The 22,465-nt window shown below is 44.0% G+C and overlaps 1 protein-coding gene across 2 annotated transcripts in view; it reads left to right on the top strand.

Annotated features, from left to right (window-relative positions):
• znf385c (zinc finger protein 385C) overlaps positions 1 to 22,465 on the top strand; it is a 110,201-nt gene that overhangs the window by 65,151 nt on the left and 22,585 nt on the right. Inside the window, exon 1 of one of the 2 annotated variants that reach the window (XM_068579327.1) lies at positions 317 to 682. The exons of the other annotated variant lie outside the window; for it this stretch is intronic. Within the exon in view, the coding sequence (XP_068435428.1) occupies positions 673 to 682 (10 nt within the window). The 5' untranslated portion in view covers positions 317 to 672. Of the gene's footprint in view, positions 1 to 316; positions 683 to 22,465 lie in introns of those variants that run through there. 2 annotated transcript variants of the gene reach the window in all.

Here is a 22,465-nt window from a genome sequence, read left to right on the forward strand (position 1 = left end):
GGGACATCAGTTACAGTGCTGACCAGTGAGACAGTAAGTTTGACAAGAGGGCTAATGTGGTGCCAAGTTGTACAGGGAGGAAGACTGTGGGGGGAAAGAAACAGCTAATTTTCCCATCTGTGCATTTTGCTGTCAAGATAAAAAAAAAAAAAGGTGTCCACTGAAAGAAGGGAGAAAGAGGTATAACTAGAGAGAGAGAGAGAGAGAGAGAGAGAGAGAGAGAGAGAGAGAGAGAGAGAGAGAGAGAGAGAGAGAGAGAGAAGGAACAGGCAATTACACCCAGCCCCTCTCCAGCAGACCCATTCCTCGCCTCCTTCAGGCCAAGTGGAGCAGCAGCACGAGCCGTAGGATTTAACTGAGGATAACGCGCATCAATATAGGATCTGAGATTTCTCGGGGATTGGTCGCCAAAAAAAACAGAGGGCAAAAAGGATACAGTGTCGCAAAGAACTAGTTGTCATTTCACAAGAGACAAGAGAGGGGAGCAAGTCAATCTGAATCGACTCCGGTAGAAATACGCGGCTCTTTGCAACTACAGGAACGCCTCCGGTCCGCACCTGTGCGTCGTGCATGTCCTCTTTCTCTGGGGATAAAAGTGCGTAACATTTATAGTGTTTTTACGCACGGGGACACGCCGAGCTGGAGAGACGCGGGTACTGTCCTGGACGCACGATGCTGATCGGTGAGTGTCCGATACTCCACTCTTTACCAGGGAGGATGTGGCTGCGCTGACGAGAGGAAACCCTTTGACACATGTGGAGGGTTCCAGAAATACCACGGCTGGTGTCCATGTGGGTGTTGTAGAAATGTTGCAGCGGTGTTATGAGAAATGAATCTCATTCGGTATATCTAAACTATATAAAATATCAGACATTAAAAGGCATCATTGCGAGGAGGAGGCGGAGTGAAAGTCGGGACTGTTAGAAATAGTAATGATGGGGTAATAATCGGGCGCGCAAAAACAGTCGTTTTGTGATGGGATTTCAAGCGGAATGGGTCAATCGTTTCGGTCATGTAGTCGTTAACACGTCACTGTAGTGGGCACTGTAACGTTTAAACTGCATCGATCAAGTTATTTGGAGCTCAGATCGCGAAATCCAAATGTGCGCGTCCCGACTGGTGCGGAGTTACGGACACCTGAGCCACCGACCTGCGTCCTCCTCGTTCCCCCACAGCTGGAAGTTTATTCTCACATTGGGAAAATGGAGCACATGGATGCTGCACATTAATAATGAGAATGTTGAATAAGTCTTTTTCTGGAAAGTGAGAAAGTCCGAAAGCATCCGGATTGTTAGGTGGCCTACATACATGTGAGGTGCATAAATGTACATCAACGACTCCATCGATGAGCAAATAATCAGTAAATACATGTCCGGTAAACATTGGTAGTGCTGGAATTATTGTCTATTTGCAAAGAACTGATTTGTGTGAAACTGTGTGATGGGAGTTAATGTGCAGAGGACGACAGCGCGGTGTGTAAAGGATTTCTTGATTGAAATATGTGAGCTTCAATGACAAGTATATAAAATAATACTTAAACACTTATTTCATATTTTACAAAGAAACTTTAGACAATGACTTGTTCACTTGTATTTTTTCAAAATGTCTTATATATATATATATATATATATATATATATATATATATATATATATTTATATATATATATATATATATATATATATATAAGGCATATAAGTTGATATATATATATATACATATATATATATATATATATATATATATATATATATATATTTATATGTGTGTGTGTGTGTGTGTGTGTGTGTGTGTGTGTGTGTGTGTGTGTGTGTGTGAGAGGTTTCATAACAGTGGAATACAAAATCTTGACTATATTTGATACTTTTGATTTGATTTATAATAGCTAAAAATGAGAATAAAAGATACATTAAATCCCGAACAGAGAAGTTCTTTACTTCATTTGCATAATAAACTCCATCTCATCTCTGATTATATCAGCTGTACATGTATCTGTGTGAGCTGAACTGAGGGATGGAGCTATTCAATCTTGTATTCAAAATGTACATTTTCTCATCGGTCTCTGAGCATTAAGTCGTTTTGTACGTTTTAGTGGCGAAATAAATGGACGGAGCGTTTGAAAGTGAAAATGACAAGATTATTACAAAGGTCTTAAGGGAATACGCTGATAGGATGTGGATTTGGATATCACTTGGACGGAAACGCAGAGGTACACCGGGCCGCTGGACGTGATGGATCTGGCTATTTGCTGAGATTGTGGGGCGCGTTGAGATCTCGGTGCTCTCAAAATGGCTTCGGTTCACGGGCCAATGACTCATGCAAATGGATGCCACATTAGCATTTCTCCAGATATTTACTCCTCCCCAACGCCACTTCCCAATCCCTCCACCAGTGAGCGTGGATGTATACGCGGGACACCAAAGCCTCCAGCGTGGAGGTGTTTCACTGAACTGCTGCCTCCATCCCTCTCGTGTCAGTGTTCTCTCCCTTTTAGTCGCCTCACGAAAGTGCAATTCTGATGGATGCCAAGTGGAGCTCTAACTACTCGGGCCTATGTCTTGTGTTGATTTGAGCACGGCCATTATGTCGTCTTGAACGCCACTTGGTAGCTCACAGGGGAGCGTCGGCTTCTTCGCAGTACCAGATAACAGTTGACGAGTCGGCCATGATAATTCACCGTGTTGTTGCCTTCGGAGAGGCAGGGCTCCGCTCCCACTCAGTGGTGGGGGATCGACCAAGCCTCACTTTGCCCAACTGCTCGTGACCCCCCTTCCCCTCTTCCCTCCTCCCCCCGTTGCCCCCCTTAGGCAGGAGACAGGTTGTGGGACTGCAGGAGGGCTGATTATAGGCCTGTCCCTCTGGGAGTGGGTGCCATTCTTCCTCTTCCACCCATTTTTTATCTGCGGGATCTGAGGTGTGTGAAGGGGGGTGGGAATGCATGGGACCGGGTTAATCTCTGCTAAACAGGGTCCCAAGCTTCATCGGGACTAATTACAGGGGGTTAGGGTTACAGTCCGAGACCGTAGGGGGGCTGGGCACATCCTGAAAGCCGGGGCGGTGAGAGATTGATGAAAATAAGTAGAGCGGCCATTGAGAAGCACTGTTGTTTCTTAGAGACAAGCGTAACGATAGCATACGTATGGCCCAAACAGCCAGTCCTCGACCTTGAGACGCCTGTGTCCTCTCAACCCCCGGTTCCAGCTTTAATGTGTAGAGGCTGGAGGGGTTCCCAAGCAGTGTGCAGCAAAAGCACGTCTGTTTGAAGTGCAGGTGGTGTAAATGAGGGGGTTAATTAAAAGGCCGCACTGTTGTACTGAGGAGGGCTTTGCTCCATTTCCCACCAGCTCCACATCTGCACATCAGCCTCTCAGACGGACATGCTCTTCCTCGAGTGTGTGATTTGCTTTTTCCTCTCGGGCTAAAGCGCGTGCGTGTGCGTGTGTGTGTGTGCGTGTGTCCGTGCGTGCATATGCAAAAGCAAAGTGTGAGAGGCAATGAGACATTATGATGGATGGATCTCCTGAGCCTCCTGTCTCTTTGTTCATCCCTCGTGAGCCAGAGGGATGAAGGTGGCAGCTCTCCAGCTCCTACTCAACCCATTTAAACCTTCTCTTTCTCACACACACACACACACACACACACACACACACACACACACACACACACACACACACACACACACACACACAGCAGAGACAAATAACCCACTGCTCTATTAGCTCAGCAAACACCTCACCTCCAATGACAAATATGTAGTCACACTGACTTTTTTATTTTTCATTAGCTCTGCTCCTATTAGTCTGCGTCATCTCAGTAAAGACTCCTGAGAGAGTGAGAGGAATGTCTCGTGCTCCCACTAACTGTGTAATATATTATTTCATATTTATTGTTTCTCATCTTACTGCATTTTATATTCTGTCCCACTGGTGTAAAGTTTTATGCAGTAGTCGATGCATGCGTGTGGCTCTTTGTCACTTTAATGTGGCAGTCAGCCATTGCTCCCGGGAAACGGGAACAGTGGGGCGTGTTATCACTCCAAAACTCCATTTTTTCTTTCAGGTCCTGCTGTAGTTACTGTTCTTGATCTTGTTTCATCTCTCCCTGTAGAGATCAGTCCAGGAGGTGATGTGAGTTAAAAGGAGGATTCTATTCATCGAAGCTATCACGATGTTGCAAATCATCCTCTGATGCTCAGTGACTTTCAGGAGTCATTTTGTAATTAGGTGCTGGTATTCGAGCAGCAGTCTAAACTATACACATAATACAAAGTGTGTTTTCGAAGCGCATTGTCTTTTGAAGTTGTTTTGGAAAAATAACAATATCTGGCACTCCTCTGAGGAATTTATTTTATGTATGATTGCACTGTATTAAAGGGAGACTCCACCGATCTTACATCAAAGTCCGTTTACAGGTCTTGGGGAGTACCTCTGCACATGATTAAAAAAAGCCATTAAGCCCAAACGAGGAATCTGTGCAACAAATCGAATGCAAATAAATGAAAGAAATGTGGGAGGGTGAAGTTAAAGAGAAGTTAGCTTTCCAGACCTCTATCGCCCGCTTCTTATCTCTTTGTAGGCGGCAGGTGTGGACTAAAAAGAGGTAATCTCTCTGGTTCTGCTGCATCAATTTTACCAATCCAACAATGTCACAGAAGTAAAATGATAAGTTGATGGAGCTTTCGTTTAAATATGAAACAACGTTTTACATTTGTATTGAATTCATTCACTTATTTTTGTATCTGGGTGTCATCCTTGAAAATACAGGAATACCTTGAATGAGATGAAATAGAAGAAACTGAATGTGTGTGATTGTTAGGGCTTTTTTTTGCATGAATTTTCTTCAAAAGGGCTTGGAGAGCAGGCCGAGTGAGTGGACTAATGCAGTTAAGTTATTTAGAGCCGTGTACATGGACCTGCAGGTGCCCTTCACACAGGTCAAAGGTCAGCAAAGAGCAGAGGTTAATGAAGTTGATGAAGTTGCCAAAACATGACCCAGACAATCATTTTCTTCTGTTTTCATACACACACGTGTACGTTCTTTGTTGCAGAGGCCATTGTTGTAGTCAAAACCACCTGAACCGAGACCGAGTCATGACAAGAACCAGAGTGTAAAACGACATAGACAAGACCAAGACTTTAAGGGGTTGAGATGGAGTCAAGACTGAGGCCGAGGCCGAGGCCGAGGCCGACGCAGACATTTATTTCAGACAGTTTAGTGACATTACTGCAGCTTTGGTCTTGAGTGGTCTTAAAATAAAATCCAGAGCCCTCGTCTGAGACAAAGACAAGACCAAGTAAAAATGGTGTGCAAGTTGTATTTTGACAGAAATTATATGTGTCTACTTTTGCACATACAGCGCTTGTACGTACATGTCCCTTACTGGCCTCGGGGGGGCCCCCTGTGTGTGAGTGACAGTTCAAGTCATTTCACTGTAGTGGCAGCGTGAGTTTGATTGGCCCGTCTGCTGGAGTGAAGGCTTCTGGATGCTGAGAGCTGCAGGCATATGTGAGGCCCAGCAGGAGCTCTGACAACATGAGAAATGGTCCGCGCTGCACTCGGCACCAAAACCTCACCACTTAGCCTCTCTTTCCCCGGGTGCTGAGGCTAAAGATGAGGACCTTGAAGGGAAGCAGAAGCACATCATCTCCTAGTGCTGCGCGCGTGTGTATGTGCATGTATGTGTGTGTGTGTGTGTGTGTGTGTGTGGGTGTGTGTGTGTGTGTGTGTGTGTGCCCTTGTGAATTCAGTGGTCTTTAGCAGGTTAGGCAGCTTCTGACAGAATGGTTCGACTTCTTCTCCACTTTATTCTCTGACCTCGACATAAATGATTGAGAGAAGAGTTAAAGGCTGTTGAGAGGGACAGACCTGACTGAAGGATGAGAAGTAGTGCATAAAGAAAAGGAAGAGAGCGCTAAAAACTGAGACAGGTGCAACATAGAACGGATTGAAACTTAAAGGAAATATAACTTGAAAAGGAGTGTGCACTCTTATTCCTCTTATTCCCTCTCAGTTCTCGCACCGTCTCTCGTGTGTTTGTAAGTCATCATGCCGGCTGTCTATGTAACCGCCTCGGTGCTCCACCCAGGAGGAGGAGCAGCAGCTGAGAAAGTAACAAAGGAGATTGACTTTGCAGTCCAGTCCTGCCATCAGAGCCTGCTGCCCCGACCACCGATCTGTAATGCTCCAGGGTCCAATGTGCATAATAGAGTGCAGCTAGTGTGTAAATGGTGGTAAGTGTAAGCAGAAGACTCGGGGATCCAGCTCTCATGGCTGTCTTTGCTGCAGCGCTTTGTTAGCCATCGGGATGCTGACCTACGCCTGCACTGCGCGCCATCTCAGGAGCGTTTAACAGCTCACCGCTCCGCAGATTAATTACAGAGGCTGGGAATTAATGTCCGATCCTCGTACTAGTGCAATACACACGAGCACAATTATATGGAACGTATTGGACAAATAATAAAGGCGGTATTTACACTTAACTAAAGAGCTGCTGTTTCACCATACTCTTTATTGTTGTCCCTCATATATTGATCCACAGCCCTTTCAATGAACTTAGATATGTTTTCTATAAAATGTTTGTTTACAGCCGTTGTAAACAGCAGTAAAAAACATTAAAATTAAATAAAAGTCAGTTGAGAAACAAACAATCTCCTTAAACTTAAATAATGTATGTGAATGAACTTCACAAAATTAAGACTTGCACGAAATGTATAATTTATTGGAAAAAGACAAACACAATACATAAATTATAGTATGCATTTTTTGCAGACACACAAACGCACCCAAAAAGTAGATCTCATTATTGAATTGCTGCGCCTAAACAACTAATAAATATACATAAATCAATTGACGAAATGCAATCACCAAAGCATATGGTTTGCATTTTCCGTGCAAACCAATACACACACACACACACACGATGCAATCCCAAGTATAAATAGTAAGCATTTTCTGTACACACACACACACACACACACAAAGCGACACATTTAAATTGGCAGAGCTTGTGCACAGCAGAACACACGTTGCCTATTTATGATACACTTAAATCAAATGAAAAACCACAAATACAAATATAGAAATTCTTGCATTCTTTGTTCAGGCAGACACACATTTAAATGCCATCAGTGGTATAAATGTGTAATGGGTCTGCAATGAGTACACACAAACAGAATATGAATATACCTAAATGAGTTTGGTGGGGGAGAATCTGTGCATGGGCGTTTTTGAGTCTGCAAACATAATTATATATGAATCACGTAGAAGATGTACAAGCTTTGTACATAAATACATCTCAAGTCACCTGCTGTTTAGTTCAGCTGTCTCACTTCTCTGTGTTGATATTTTGCACTACAAAGGTGTGTGTTAGTGTTGTTTCTGAGTGCGTCTGCGTGTTGGCTTAGAACTCTTACAGAAATTGGCATTCGCTTCCTGTCGTCGGTACTGAGCCGTTGTGGAGAGAGAGCCTGACTGGGAATGATCAGCTCTAATGATTTTATGAGAGTCTACATGATTAATGTTGGCACAGCAGTGAGTTTGCGAACAAACCTCTCTCTCTCTCTCTTTCTCTCTCCCCCCCCGCCCCCGCCCCCTTCCCTCCTGCTCCCTGGCCCCTCCCACGCCACTCTTCCTCCCCCATCTCAGAGGGAATATCCAGTCTCGCTAGCTGCCGTTTGCCACATTAGTGTGTGACAATGGGCCTCTTTGAAGTGGGTTATTCTAGCGCGGCATACCGCCTGGCGCAGCAGAGAAGATGTGCCAGCGCGCTGTGCAGACAGGGCCAGCGTACGAGCACAGGGATAGACAGGAGGCACCGACGCACACGTGCACGCCGGCACAGACAAAACAGCGGGGTCAACACAATAGCTTTCACACCCACATCCTCTAAATACGCTTTATGAAAGCACTTCCACGGCAGACAAAAGCCACGCACTCCTCCTGTGTAGGCACGCATCTGCCTCTAAGCACAACACGGCACCAAATACGAGCCCGCACCGTCCTCCCAGCACTTCATCCACAATCTACCCATCTATCATTTCATCCGTCCGTTCAGTTTCTTTTGCTTCCCGTCCTCCTCTGTTCCCTCTGCAGGCCCAGTCCAATCTGAAAGCTTAGTTGAGCTTGCTCTCTCTCGGCTTATCTCCAAAGGCCGCCTTTCATTTGAGAAAATGCCTTCATTCCCAGCTCCTCTATGAAGAAGCTGATAAGGGATGTTTTTTTATCCACAGCAGATACACCCCCCCCCCCCTCCCTCTCACAGCCTAGTGTGGGTGCTCGGCTTGTGTGTATTTAAACGCCTGCAAAGCATATGCTAAATTATGTGTGAGATTATGTTCGTGAATCTTGTGTGAATATGTTTTTTTTTATTTAATTTTGTCTATATTTGTGAGACTTAAATAAATATTTTTTCCCCATGCATGAGAATAGCCGGTGATTCGGTGGTGTGCTTGGAGCCATTTTACCGTGCTGCTTATCATTCGAATGTGACATTTCTATGATTACACATAATCACACAAGACTGCTGCAACCTTGCAGGTGTCTCTAATAGGAAGTGATTAAGTGGGACAAGCTAATCATCACAGTGCCTTACTCTCGTGCGTGTGCGTGCGCATGTGTGTGTGTGTGTGTGCGTGGATGTGCATGTATGTGTTCAAAAAGAGGCTGTCTGACGAATTGATTAGGGCTGCAGGGTGGATTTGTTGCCAGGCATGGAGAGATAAGTTGTGTCTGCGTTTGAGTAAGTCGTTGCTGAATGAACGCTTCTGCCCTGATTTGACACGACAAACGCATTGATTGGCCTTTAATGCTGCAAATGTCAAGGCGTCATTGAAGACATTTTTCAGTGTTCAGAATAAGACTCGAGGCACGAGTCTGTGTTTGACCATCGCGTTTTCTGTATCTTTTCCTTCTCGTGTCCCAGTGGACACGCCCTGCTGTGTCTTGGTTGTAGTTGCAGGTTGTAGTAATGGTGTTAAACTGCTTTTCTCTGATCTGGGTGAAACTCTCCCTTAGTTTGGGGGCCAGAGGAGCTGCGCCTGCTCTTCTGGAGGACACAGCTTGTCGTCTCAAATCTGCATTTTCCAACACGGCCCTGCCGGTTTGGCGCTCCTGCCCTCATCTCGAGCTTAAGCTCACTGCAGTTGGTTCTCTCCAGGGACATATGAATAAAATTTGTAAAGCTATAAAAAAAAAAAATACTCCTCGCTGCTCCCCACAGAGCCCCAACCTTATTGATTTGGGTTTTTTTTTTAGCTTGAGGCCAACAATTGTGTTTAAGCTAATCTTAGCGGACTAGCGAGCGCATGCGTCAATGAGAGCGATGCGTTAGCAGCTCTGCATCTATTAAAGCTGCCGTGGTTGAAGCCACACACCACTTTAAAGGGATTTATCAAGCCGCTTACCAAAGAGAGGTGATTGAATTCATTTGCTTAGTAATGAGGCGAGATTATGAATTGTACACTTCCCCAGCTACACTTCCACCTGTTAAAGCCATTTCCTCATTGCGGCAATCAAATCCAGCATTTGCTCGGTGTTACAATCAAACCTTTTTGTCAGCTCATCAGCTGCCTTTGTGCTTTTTTGGTACTCGAGTTTGTGCTGCTTTTTGTTGGCTTGTGTCATGCAGGGCGAGCGATTCCTTCTGGGGATAACTGAGCCACAATCAGTACCACCTCAAGTTTTTTATGTTGTTTGAAATAAGGATTAGGTCATGTCAGGGTCATATTTTTCAAATCCAAAATAGTTTAAATCATTTGTTGAGGTGTTTTTTTCTTTGTTATAATATATAAAGTCAACTCTAATCAAATCCAATCAAGTTACTGTTTGCTCTCGTTCGCTCTGTCAATCAGCAGAATTGATTTTATTAGAGGTAATTGTTCCCTCTTGATAATCACGATTAGTCCTATTCTCTGGAGTGTTATTGTATGCGCTTCTGCTGTTGTTAAAGCCAGATTAGGGGTAAATCCTCTTTGTCTCAGCAGACAGACGCAGACAGTCTGAAGTGGGTTAGCTGACCCGGGGTTACGGTGTTATAGCCAAAGGTCAACAAAGCTCACGTCACACCAGACTTTTGTCAACTTAATAGCGGCGACTCCCTTAGATGCTGCCTTAAGATGTGTGTAAGTATAAATATGGGATTGAGCCCCATGATGTTGGGACTGATGCAACTGTGTGGTAAGACCTCGTCACAGCCCTCTCCACCATGGCACCATCCACAGCTGCATGTCATATCTTCAATGTTACATTCATTTCTGTTGAACGTTTTTCAAATACACATTTAATAAAAGTTACACAAATTATAGCCAAGTAGACAGCAGTGTTTAGAGGTACAGTATATTGGCATCCATGACACACTTTATGTAAGATCTGCAGCATGATTTTATTTCTTAACATTTTTAAAATATATACTTTTTATTATTTATAATTTATTGCACCTGCCATAAAGAAAATATATGATATATAATAATATGAATATTGACGGATTCAGTGTCAGGTGTTATGTCTATGTATTGTCTATTTGTCTTACAATAAAAAAATATATATATTTTTATATATATATATATATATATATATATATATATATACATATATATATATATACATATATATATACATATATATATATATATGTATATATATATATATATATATATATATATATATATATATATATATATACATATATATATATATATATTTATGTCATAAAGGATACTAACAGGCAAAAAACCTGATTCCTCCCTCCAAGCGAGAAAAATCACAAATAATTAATGAGATTTCTTTTACATAAGTGTAACAGAAAACAACTATTTAAAGATATAGTGGAGTAATGTCTACCTCTGCAGAAAATAAAGTCACACTCTTAAGCCTCACCGGGATTTCACGTGCACTAACATGCACGTGAAATCCTCTCTTTGAAACGGTATGAAAAAAACAAGAAAGTGCCTTCTCACACAGCATCAAGTTGAGTTTGGAGCGTTCAGGTGGAGGCATCCTTTCAGATTTTCCTTGAGACAGAACAGTGTTTGGCTAAAACGACCTCAGACAAAGAGAACGCAAAGACCAGAGTCAACATCGGTCTGCCGATGACAAGATGGAGCCCCACGAGCTGCTAAAGGACTCCAACTTGACTTGTCCATTTGTTTTGGTCACAGATGCTCTGGCTCTAGTGTACTGATGAGTGTTAATGTTGGAACAATGCTTTATTGTATGAATTATGATTTAAGTGTTTACTCATTCTTAACTAAATTGTGTATAGTTTTAACAAACCTTTAAATGTTATTTGCTGCAGTCGTATATTGGCTGATTTTAAAGGCCCTGTAATCTATCAATAAGTGTCTAACTGTAAGTAGTGGACCACATGATGAGCACTTGCACTCGTATGTGCTATTCTTACTAGCTTGAGGTGGATGGCAATTAGTGAGATAAGGATGATGTCGTGAACTTCTGCGCACCAATCAGGATTCAGCAACATTTGAACCAGAATCTGTAGACAGTTGGTGTGTTGATCAAAACATTGCCACACAGACTTGATGAAGCTCATTAGTTTCGGATTGAACTCTTCTCTAAATAATCCTGACGCCAAGTTTTCTGGGGCTTGAAACTTTAATGAAATAGATTGTGGGCATAACATTGCAAAAATGTCAGCAATCACTAATATGATGTAAATGTGGTATTACTTTGCCTCGAGGATACATTAAAACGTGGAGTTGGATTTAAAATAGATCCTGGCATTGGGTCATGCCTAAAATAACAAAGAGCATGCAATGAGAAAGAAATGTAAAGCTTTTTATGTTTGTTATTTACTCCCAGAATGTATGGTTTTTAGGAAAGCCACACTCACCTCTTTTCCCTGCCGTCTTCAAATATTATTTAAAGTCATATCATACTGTGAGTCATGATGATGTAAAACCAGCTGAGTTAATTTCACTAACTCAAGCTCGAGTCTCCGACTATGCAAATTATGTTTCTTTAGCACTTAATTTACTGAAGAGAACATTTACTAAACTTATCATTTCAAAGTCAAATTAGATCAACTCTATTATCATTAAGTGGATGACAACATGTTGGTTGATTCCTCTAAATATATAGTTTCACAGTTTGCTGTTTCAAACACTAAACATCTACTCAACAGTCTGCTTCCCTCTGGTGACTCCTGACAAATGGAGAGTTTAGGCAGCGTTGCAAAGTGAAGCGGTAGTGTTATAGTGCCACATTAAAATCCTGTTCCAGATGATTTCATGTGAGAGGAAAACGTTTCTTTCAGCAGCACAAACTGTGGTACGAGTGCTGGACCTACAGCGTCCATGCAGCTCCAACAGCAGCGGTCTGAGGTTAACAAGACAGACTTCTGTCAGACTTCCACACAACGAGGGTTTAATCTAGTCCGTGCGCACTTTCGCGGGTGTTCGTCCATCCCAAATGACCTCGGCGCTTATTTTCAGTCTTTTCATTGGATCGTCTCCACTGTGCTCTCCGGCGATAAGTAGCAATGCTTTGACGCTTGAGGACACTTCAGCGACTTTCAATCGAGATTAATCTGTCTTTGAGATCTGCCAAGGTCTCTGTGGACGCGCAGCTGAGAGAACGAGAGAGAGAGAGAGAGAGAGAGAGAGAGAGAGAGAGAGAGAGAGAGAGAGAGAGAGAGAGAGAGAGAGAGAGAGAGAGATAGAGAAGACGGTTATAGAGACGGGCCATTTGTACCTGCAGAGGGGACAGCTCACTACATCATTCAGCCGTTTGTTATTTTAGTCTAAAGCAGTAGATGGCCGAAGGGGAGAAATTTCTGTCTCTTTCCCCAGTTGCCTGAAGGTGAAGCCCATGCATCATACAGAGAGTGTGTTTGCTCTGGATGCATTCTTGTGTGTGTGTGTGTGTGTGTCCATGCAGATGTCCACATCAATACGTGTGAATAAAGGGGAGGCCTATCAGCTGTCAGAGACTATTGTTCACGCTGAGTGAACCAGATTGAATTCCTGATTCAGTTTGGTATTTCTTTCGTGTTAAACTAAACAAACCAGACGGCTTTGCCTGTGTTTTTTTGACAACATCCGCTTATTTCCAGCCTCTACCCTCTTTGTCTGTCCGTCGCTGTTCCTTTGGCTTTCAGCCGCACTCCTCTTCTTTTCTTATCGCCCATACCTCTATTACATCTCATTCGTGCTCGCATACCGATTATAATGTTTTCATAGGGCCGAAAGCGGCTCCGTGTTGGTCGTTGTGGTCCTCTCCGGGTGTTTACGGGGTCTGTGTGGCCACAGCGACTGGGGATGCGTCTGCATTTCCCAGGCGTCCGCAGTGAACGGCAGTGATCCGTGTTTCTGCTGTTTCTGCGGCAGTTATTAAAAGCCAGGGGAAAGGTTACAGTAAATGCCACTCAGCTGATGTGCAGCTCAAGCTTGGCAGACCTCCTCAACTCCCCTGCCACCCTTGGTTTCACTCTAACATTTAGGGCAAATTCACCTGACTTGCTTCTTTTTTTTTTACCCCTGCTTCAACCCCTATCAAAAAAACGTCCATGAAGCCATACCTAAAAGTCTGCTAAAGCTGTATTTCCTGCCACAGAATTAAAATCAAAAGCATGAAAAAGCAAAAGTAGCTCCAAGCCTAAACCGAGCACCTGAGTCTGACAAATTGGCAGTTCCCTCTGATTCCTCCCTCTCCTCCTCCACATCTCTAGTACTGTCCCTCCGAGGCTTCCTCCCTCCCCTCCCTCCTCACCTTCCCTTGTCACCACTTCTCCCAGACACCCCGGGCACTCATCACAGAGGTCACGCACCTGTCGCCCGCTGTAAACAGGAAATGAATAATTCAGGAGACGGCGCTGGTTGACTGCAACAGCTGATGGTCTCTCCGTGACGAGCGAAGATTCATCCCGAGGATTCGCATTATGTTCCCGAGCCGGAATCACGCTAATGAGAAATGCTCTCGAGAGAGAGTCTGAGGACCCACTCGCAGCGGGACCACATGTCCTTGACCTCTGTGGGTAATGAAGTTAGTTTCAAATGGCAGCCTGTGGTTGAACGAGGAACTTCCTCCACACAGACTGCTTTGCATTTTTCAGATTTGCAGGAGGATCGTGCTGATACAGTTGGACTCCTAACTGGACTAACTGTTAACAAAATAGCTTCTTCTCTCACAGAGGGAGCTGACCTATAACAGAAAGCCAGTTGTGTTTGAGAGAAATACCCCAGTAGCAGGTTGAGAGGCAGCAAGATGCCCGTTGAGGCTGCCGGCTCGCTGGAGTGATTGCTTTTTCGCTCTTTATCGTCACACCAGCAGGTGTCCAAGACGCGCTGTACTGCGGCTCTCTGAGGGAATTCACAATTATAACACCCGGGCAGCACATCTCCCTTCGCCACTTCCACCCATCCATCCCTCTGCGCTCTGTTTTCTCTTCGCATCGAGGGAAATCCCGCTGACCAATAGCAACTTGGGAATCCTGTGATGGCCTCTCTTCTTCAAACACCTGCACGGGCTCTGATAAGAATCCTTATCTGCTCGGCCCCATGTCTCTCCTCTGCACCCGGGCAGAGCAGGAGGGCCTTACAGCTAGAGTGGAGGGTATATAGTATAAAAACCACCCTCGGTGGTCACATATTGTGTCTAGTGCGTCATTTTGGAAGCATCACGAAGTAGGCAGCTGCAGAGCGACGTGTTAAATCATTTGCTGTGGTGAAGTTGTCCTATTTAAAGACACCGGCTGCCAGGCTCGGGTGTGCCGCCCGCAGTACAATGTCTCGAATGTAGAATGATCCCTTCATGCCGTGCGCCCATCTCTGTAATTACTCATGAGGAATGAGAGGAGACATCTGCATGCCAGCACTGTAAGGAGAGGAGGAAGAAGATAACAAAGGGCAGAGCAGATTCTCACAAAGACTTTCCAATTTGCAGCTTGCAGCTGTTTCTCTTCAAAGAGCTTGTCGAGCGGCCCGTCCTCTCTCAGCCTGAAAGTGGCTCACAATCCAAGTTTCCTTGCCGCCGCTGATTAGGGACCAGCATTTATCAAACGATGACACTTTTCCTCCTTTGTAAAAATGTGTTGACTGTATCTGAGCCTGACTTCTCCTACATGAACAGGTGTTTGGACGTCGGCGTGATAGGAAACTGGTCATTTGAGGCAGTTTTTTTGCAGCTGTTTCTTTCTGCATCTGTCTTCATTGCACATGTAGCACGTGCATAGGCATGTGTTGGAAACTGCGTGCATGTGAAAGTTGAACGGTTTGTGCATGATTGTGTTTGCTCGTTTCCCACCCATTGTTTTATCTTTGTTGAGTTGCGTGTGCTGTACACAGGATTGAAAACCAATGAGTCTAATGGATCCACAAGGCATGGCACTGCAACCCGTAAATTAGGTCCCACAGATGTGCTTCTGTAGATTAATCTACACGCTCCTGAGCAATTATTCTGTCGGTGACTCTGAGGCATGAGGTTGATTTGAAACAATTACAGTCCAGGTTGGGTAAAATTAGCTTTGTTACGTCTGATTGAGAGTGAGGGCATTTCAAAAAGAGCTACCTCAGGGTAATTGTTTTTCAATATTGCCATTGTCTTTGAGCCGACCTTTCCCCCTGAGCGCGGTCATTTCGAGGGGGTAAATTATTTCAATAAATTGTTTCTCAGTTTTGCCTTCAGTCAACAAAGATGGTATATCTTGAAAGCACATTCGGCTAATTATAATGATCTTTTAATTATCTTTCAGTTTTTTCTTGAGGTGTTATCTCTACATTATGGAATATGAGCTAATTTATGCATTACCACTGTGCTAACCCTCACAGCTGAAGGACCTTTATTACCACAGTCGTATTCCCGCGTCATAATTCTCATGTAACTGCCTCTCTGTTCCTCAAATAATTTGAAAGCTGTCTTCCACTCCCCCTGTTATGTGTTATAAGGTAGAACAGAAATTCAAGGCCCGACAGCTAAGACTTAAAAAAGAACAGGAAAGCTTTGCCTTTCAATATCCAGTACACATTTCCATTAAGAGTTTTAATTGGCTCTAGACACACGCCCGAAAGCAGAATTCAAATTAGCCGAGAAATGTCTCAAACAAGAAACCCTGGAAAGACGGAACGAACGAGGAAAACAAATTCAGGTGGACTTAACCAAGATGATCAGCAGACCATTTGATGGAAAGAAAAAAAAAAACTGCTCCATGAAGGCAATTTACTGGCTTGCTGCAAATACAGGAGCTCTTTTGCATGAACATTAATGCAATAATGCAAACGTAATGTACAGTGCAAAGATCTGCAGGATGTGTTCTAGTGTTGTTTTCATAAATAAAAGGAACGCTCTCGCCTGCGATAAGAGTGTGGGAGTAAATTAATCATTAATTGTAAGCAGCTTTTGTGTGTGTCTGTCTGTGTGTGTGCGTGTGTGTTGTGATACACTATTTGAAGAAATTCAAGAGAGGAGAGAGCCACTTTGTTCAACTCGGCTACAACTTCATTTTGGCTTCACGTTCGTCACGGCCTCGTAACCACCTTTTTGTGTCTGAGTGATTTTGTTTTCATCTCCTGCTCCTCTCAACTCATCAGCCGAGGAGTTAAAATTAGAAAGCAACCCCTGCCTTGTGTGCTTATTTTCTCTCGTACACCACTTCCCTCTCTCTCTCTCTCTCTCTCTCTCTCTCGCTCTCTCTTAGAGATCCTGGCAGCCCGGCCTGCCCACCACATCTAATCAATTTATAATGACCTGTCACAGTTGGCATGACGGCTGTGTGACGCTTGGTTGACCAGCCTGATATTTATTCATGTAAAAAACCATGTTGCACTTAATGCCACTTCCGCAAATGACTCAATTTGTTGAGGAAATGAGACTCATCTGAGTTCCTGTCACTCCTGCTGCCCTGGGTTGTTGCATACGCGTGCGTTGGCACTGATTCTGAATTAGTTTATTTGTGTTTCCACGAGCCATTGCAAGTTTGTTATGCCGGTGTAATAATGAAAGGAAGACGATGCCAGCGTTGACTCCCAGACAGATGTTAAAACTGTCATAGTTTTCTGGCTTTGATCATCTCCCACCTTTTCAACAGATTGTCATAAAAGTTTGTTTTTTCCTAGAGGGAAAGGTCCGACAGCTGTCATTATCTTTGCAATGGAAAAGGGAGGAGATTAAGAAAGTGGGGGACTTATTAAAGCTGCTCACCCTGAGGCTTGAAAGCAAATACAAATTCATTTCCCTTATTTCTTTCTTCTTCGTCTTTCTTTGCCGTTTATCGCCATCGTTGGAGTTCTGCGCACAGCTGCTGTTCCAGCAGAGCAATGGCTGGCTATCGGCGCCATCTGCATAGATTAATGTGTGTGATCTTTCCCTTCTCCTCTTTTTTCCTGCGTAGCATCAGGAGTAGCATCTCTGTCGCTTTGCCAGTAGCCGTCTGCCTCGTAGGGCCTCGCAGTGGGGAAGCTGAGCAATTTGTTTCTGGGTGGCTCCGGGCTTATCGTCTCAGCTTGACAGATGGGCTTTGCCTGTGCTCAGGTTGGGTTTGGTAGCAACGCGCTGTTCGCTGCTCGCCTGACAGAAGTCATTATAGACACTGCCCGGGAGGAGAAGCATCTCTACGAGGTCCCTCTGCCACCGTCGTACCGCCAAACAATGTACAGACCCAAACATACCACTGACATTTCTTCTGTTTGAGGTCAAATAATGAATTGATTTGTTTTAAATTTCATCTTTTCACGCAAAAGAGCATCTATTAACGCCAGTGTGTTACCTTATAACAGCAAGAAAAGAGACCGCAATTGCAAGTTGTTGACCTCCCTCCCTCAGTGCACAGTACTTCCCATAATTGAATTTTAACCTTGTTGTTTATCAATGCGGGTAACAGGCAAAGGTTGATATCTTTCTCTGATGAGGAAGCGTCACAGCTGAAGCCAGAGGCTGAATATTGATCTCTTTTAAACTTCAATGTCAGGTCATATTTGATTTATAAGCTGTAAACCAGCCTCCATATACTCTCATCCACGCTGTGACGGAGCGGCATGAGGGCTCTCCTTCATTCTTATCTCACTCCTTCTTATTGTGTCGTCTGTGATTAACAAAGCGCTAGAATGATTATAAATTTACCCGACGCAGCAGGAGAGCAGGAGCCTGGCTGAGTAGAGGTGGGATTTTGGGGGTTGACGGAGAGATAACTCCACAGATTCAGGGTCTGACTTTGTATAATTCTTCTAAAGCTGCATGTGAAAGAAAAGTTATGAAGTCATCTTCCTTCGTGGAGCTCTATTTTCAGTCGGAGGTCAAACTGTGCTTAGCCTTGCATATAATCAGGCCACGTGGAGCAATCTGCCACCTCCTGCAATCCTGGGAAAAGGAAGAGAAAGGAGGGCACAGTCACATCTATTTCAGATGTTTTTAAAGAGCAGATTATCTTCAAAAAGGGATGCAGAATAGTAGCTCAGAGATTAAATATATTCGTCTCAAGAAAAATCCTCACAATGTTGTTGGAGACGCCAGTATCTCGGCTGGAAATATCTCCGCCAACATTTTTATCATGTAGATTATTAGATTCCTGCAAGCTCTTCTCCCCTCACTCTGTTCTGCTCAAATATTCCTTGCACATATTTACCGAATAAACTGTATCTGTCTGCTGCACACACATCGGAATACAAACTGCCATGTGCAGCACACACAGTCATTGACTTACACACCCCAGTACACAACATAAAGTCACAGTGCAGCCAGCGCGGCATGTTGAGTGACCCAGAAAAAAAAAGAGCAAAAATATGATTTGAATAAACAACTTTGAAGGCTTTAAGGTAAGGAAACGAGAGAGGGAGAAGAGGGAGGGTATAATAAAAGGGCTCTTTGAGGAAATTTTAAATTGCATGCCATTACGAATAGTTTACGTTTCTCTACTGAAACAAGAAAGTCTCTTCCAGAGAAATAAATGTCCAAAAAGCATAATTTGAATGCAAAAGCAGCTTCAGTAATGTATTTATTTGGCCACTTTCCAGGTTTAAGTCTCATATTTAGAATAACTGCATGCATCATCATGAGATCATAACTGCAGTTGTGGAGACACATAATTCTTTCCTGTTTTATGCGTTTGCATCAATCAAATTGGCATAATTAGTGGCTGATTGAAGTTCTTTCAGCATCTCTTTTTGTCATCTAATCAGTCCTGTAGCAGCCTATTTTTTTAACTCAAGTCCCACAGATTATCATCCTATTTTAGGGAGCGGTGAAGAAAAGAACTGAGGGAGGAACGGCTGGGGATATAGAGGAATAAAAAGCTGCAGTTTTTAATTAAAACTGATTGTAGTTAATGTTCTCCCTCCATGCGATGATGGTTCCCACGGTGGCCCTCACGCCACCTTACTTATCAAGCGGGAGCTAATTGGCTGTTAAGAGTCACTTTTCTCTCCCTCCCCCTTTGTCTCTCTCTCTGTCTCTCAGTGGAGTACATTTGGACATCCAGAGGAGGTGCAATGTCATTTCATACCCTCAAACAGCCGTAAGTCTCAAATACACCATGAGGCCAATTTACAATTGCCAGGCGCAGCGTGTCTGAGGAAGCCATTTGTATGCATTGCATGTCTCGGGTTATTTCATACCTCGGTCAAAAAAAAAAAGCCTCCTGTTGGTTTGGTTATTGTAACTAAAAGGCGCCGGTTCTCTATTAATGTCTAGGGTTGTAATTGCCGGCTCTTCCTGCTCTGTCAGATCCAGTCCCATCATCGGCATCAGCGGCTGCTGGGGAGTTGGCGGGGCGGCTGGGGGATGGTGAAACAGCGTGGCAACAGTGCGGCAGATGCACAATGAGCATCATCGTGTTATGACTCTTGACTGTGCGTGTCAGGGCTCGAGTGTCTACACATTTGCTACTGGCGCATGAGGACTCTGCTAAACATCATCAAAAAGAGAGGTTATTGTGAGTTCTTGGCAAGTGACAAAAGAATCATCCACATGGTGCAGGGTAATTATGGTCGCATTATGCCTGCACTTAGTGCTCATCATTTCACCGGTCAGCAATTTTCCATGCAAATTTCCCTGTTTACCATATTCCAAGTTTAGATGCGTAGATATTCATTATCACAGCTGGATAATCGGATCGGAGGCCTGATGACGAAGGTCTCTGTGACAGTCCAACTGTTACTCAGCAAGCAGGCACTCACGGCTGAGCAGCAGAGATGCGGGGAATAATGCCCTTCAATTTGGTAGAAATCAACAGCTTTTATCACGGCAATCCCACAATCACTTCACCAAGAGAAAAACCCACAAATCTAGACGACAAAGCCAACTCCTCCGCTTATGTATTATTTTGAAAACCGCACAAAGGATTTCAACATATTTTCTTTAGGCCTTGCATGTTACTTTAACTCAACACAGCAGCCTTTTGTCTTTTTATACGAACAGTACAGCCAAAGTCATGCGTGTCCTCGGGGATCCACAAGGGCGCATCGCTAGCAGCAGTACGGTGTCCTGGTTTTTTCCCGTGATTTTTCCTTCTCTGTGCTCCACGAATGACGATAAAGACACTTATGTTATACCGGAGTCTACAAATATTGAAACTAGGTGATGAGAAATAAGTTGACGCAATTTTTTCCCGCTGAAAAAAGGAAAAGTAAAGACTTCCTGTTTGGAAATATGAAGAAAAGACCACAACCCCCAAAACAGTCAACGAACAGCCGTCTATCATGTTAAACTCCAAAGTTATGTTGATGCAACCGACCCCAACGTTCTCTCGAAGACTTGTCTGTTCTGGTTGCAAAATAAAGTCTGATTGCATACAAGTCTATGAGAAGTTACCCTACTTCTCACTTGGTTTATTTATTCATTGTATACATGAGTGTATCTTCAATACAGAAGGTAAATAGCAGTCCCAGTAAGAGTAAAATAGGTCATCAAGCAGAGTCTGCTTTAGGGCAGGGCTACCTCGTGGTTGACAGGTTGCTACAACGGAGTTGCCCGATCTGGGAGTTTCTCGTGTTTTAACCCTTTAAAAGTGTGTTTTCAGATTGGGAAAGATAATTGTAACATGTTGGCCTCCTAACAATGTATTTTTCAAAGCTGCAGTCCACAAACCATTGGGTGACCTTACAGTGACCATGTCCACTTTGCACAGTCTCTGCTTGAGCTTAAATATATGTTGTATTTTTTGGAGAGGACTCGAAATGGCTGTTTTAAGCAAAAACACAGTAGGCGAAATTGTGGCGCATCTTTTGAGAGGCTATAACAGTCCGAGGGAAAAAGTGGAGATCAACTCTACCAACTCCAAGACCCTGCTGTGCCAGCATCTATCCCACATAATTACACTGGGCCACAAATAGAAAGGCAGTTTTCTCTCCACCCGACTCTCCTTTTCTCCTTCCTGTGCCGCTCAGCAGCACTTTGCAGGGATACGCAGAGCACGGGGGCAGGGCGTAGGTATTTAGATGTGAGAAAAGGCAATTTGTCAGAAACCTAAGGGAGCTCTGGAGTGATGACAAGAGAATTACAGTTGAAGGCCTAAATGTTGAATGGCTAATTATGTGAGAGTAGACGAGTAATGAGGAAGGAAGGCTCAGTATGTTTGCTTGTGCATGCTGGAATCCATTATTTTTTTGTATGTGCAAGAAGCAAATAATTCTGTGACTCGGATGTACCACACAAACATCCGAGTAGATGCGATGTGACGGTGGCTGTTGTGTAACAAAGCCCAGTGAGTCATGAGAGGGAGGAATGCGTTGTTGTGATGGTTGGAGGAGGAGGAGGAGGAAGAAGAGGAGGAGGAGGTAGAGGAGTAGGAGGCCCGCCTGGGGACAGACTGGCAGAGACAGTCAGATCCGCTAGCAAAGTCATCTGGGAGAGAGAAAGAGGCCGGACATTTGGTTTCAGGCCTTGCCTCAACTGCCAGTGGTTGTCTGGACCTCGGACCACAACTGAGGCGTAAATAAACCTGAGCCTCGACGGAGACATGGCCCTGGACAGAAAGAGGATATGTGCACATAACGACATACGCATACATACGTTCAGACACACACAACATAAAATGAGTGGAAAATGACGCAGTGTGGGAAGCAAGCTAGCAGGGGCTGCAGGCTGAAATAAGCCTAAAAATTAGCTCAAAAATGTATATTGCTTTGCTTTAAAGTGTACTCCTACTGGAATCACACACAACATGTGCCGTGCATGTGTGCGCGTTATGTCACTGCGTTCATATTGACTTATTTCTTACCCCGGGAGCTATTGGTTTTCAAAGCTGCGTAGGTAGGCAGTTCTGTGTGAATGCGCTTGTGTGTGTGCGCGTTCGTGTGATACTGGTCTATTACATACAAGCAAAGTATACACACACACACACACACACACATACACGCCTTTACTCGCTGTTGTACATGCCTGCATTCGGGGCTGTGCTTCCGCGGCTCCGTTATCATCCAAAAAGGCAAACAGCCAGCACCTGATTTAATAAGCTGCCTAGGGAGTCACAGAGAGGTGGGGAAGAACTATCAGCTGATAACCGTCCTCCCTGCAAGCCCAGCTTTTC

This window comes from Clinocottus analis, unplaced genomic scaffold (assembly GCF_023055335.1).
Source record: "Clinocottus analis isolate CAN_PGR_092001 unplaced genomic scaffold, fCliAna1.0.p SCAF_16, whole genome shotgun sequence".
NCBI lineage: Eukaryota > Metazoa > Chordata > Actinopteri > Perciformes > Cottidae > Clinocottus > Clinocottus analis.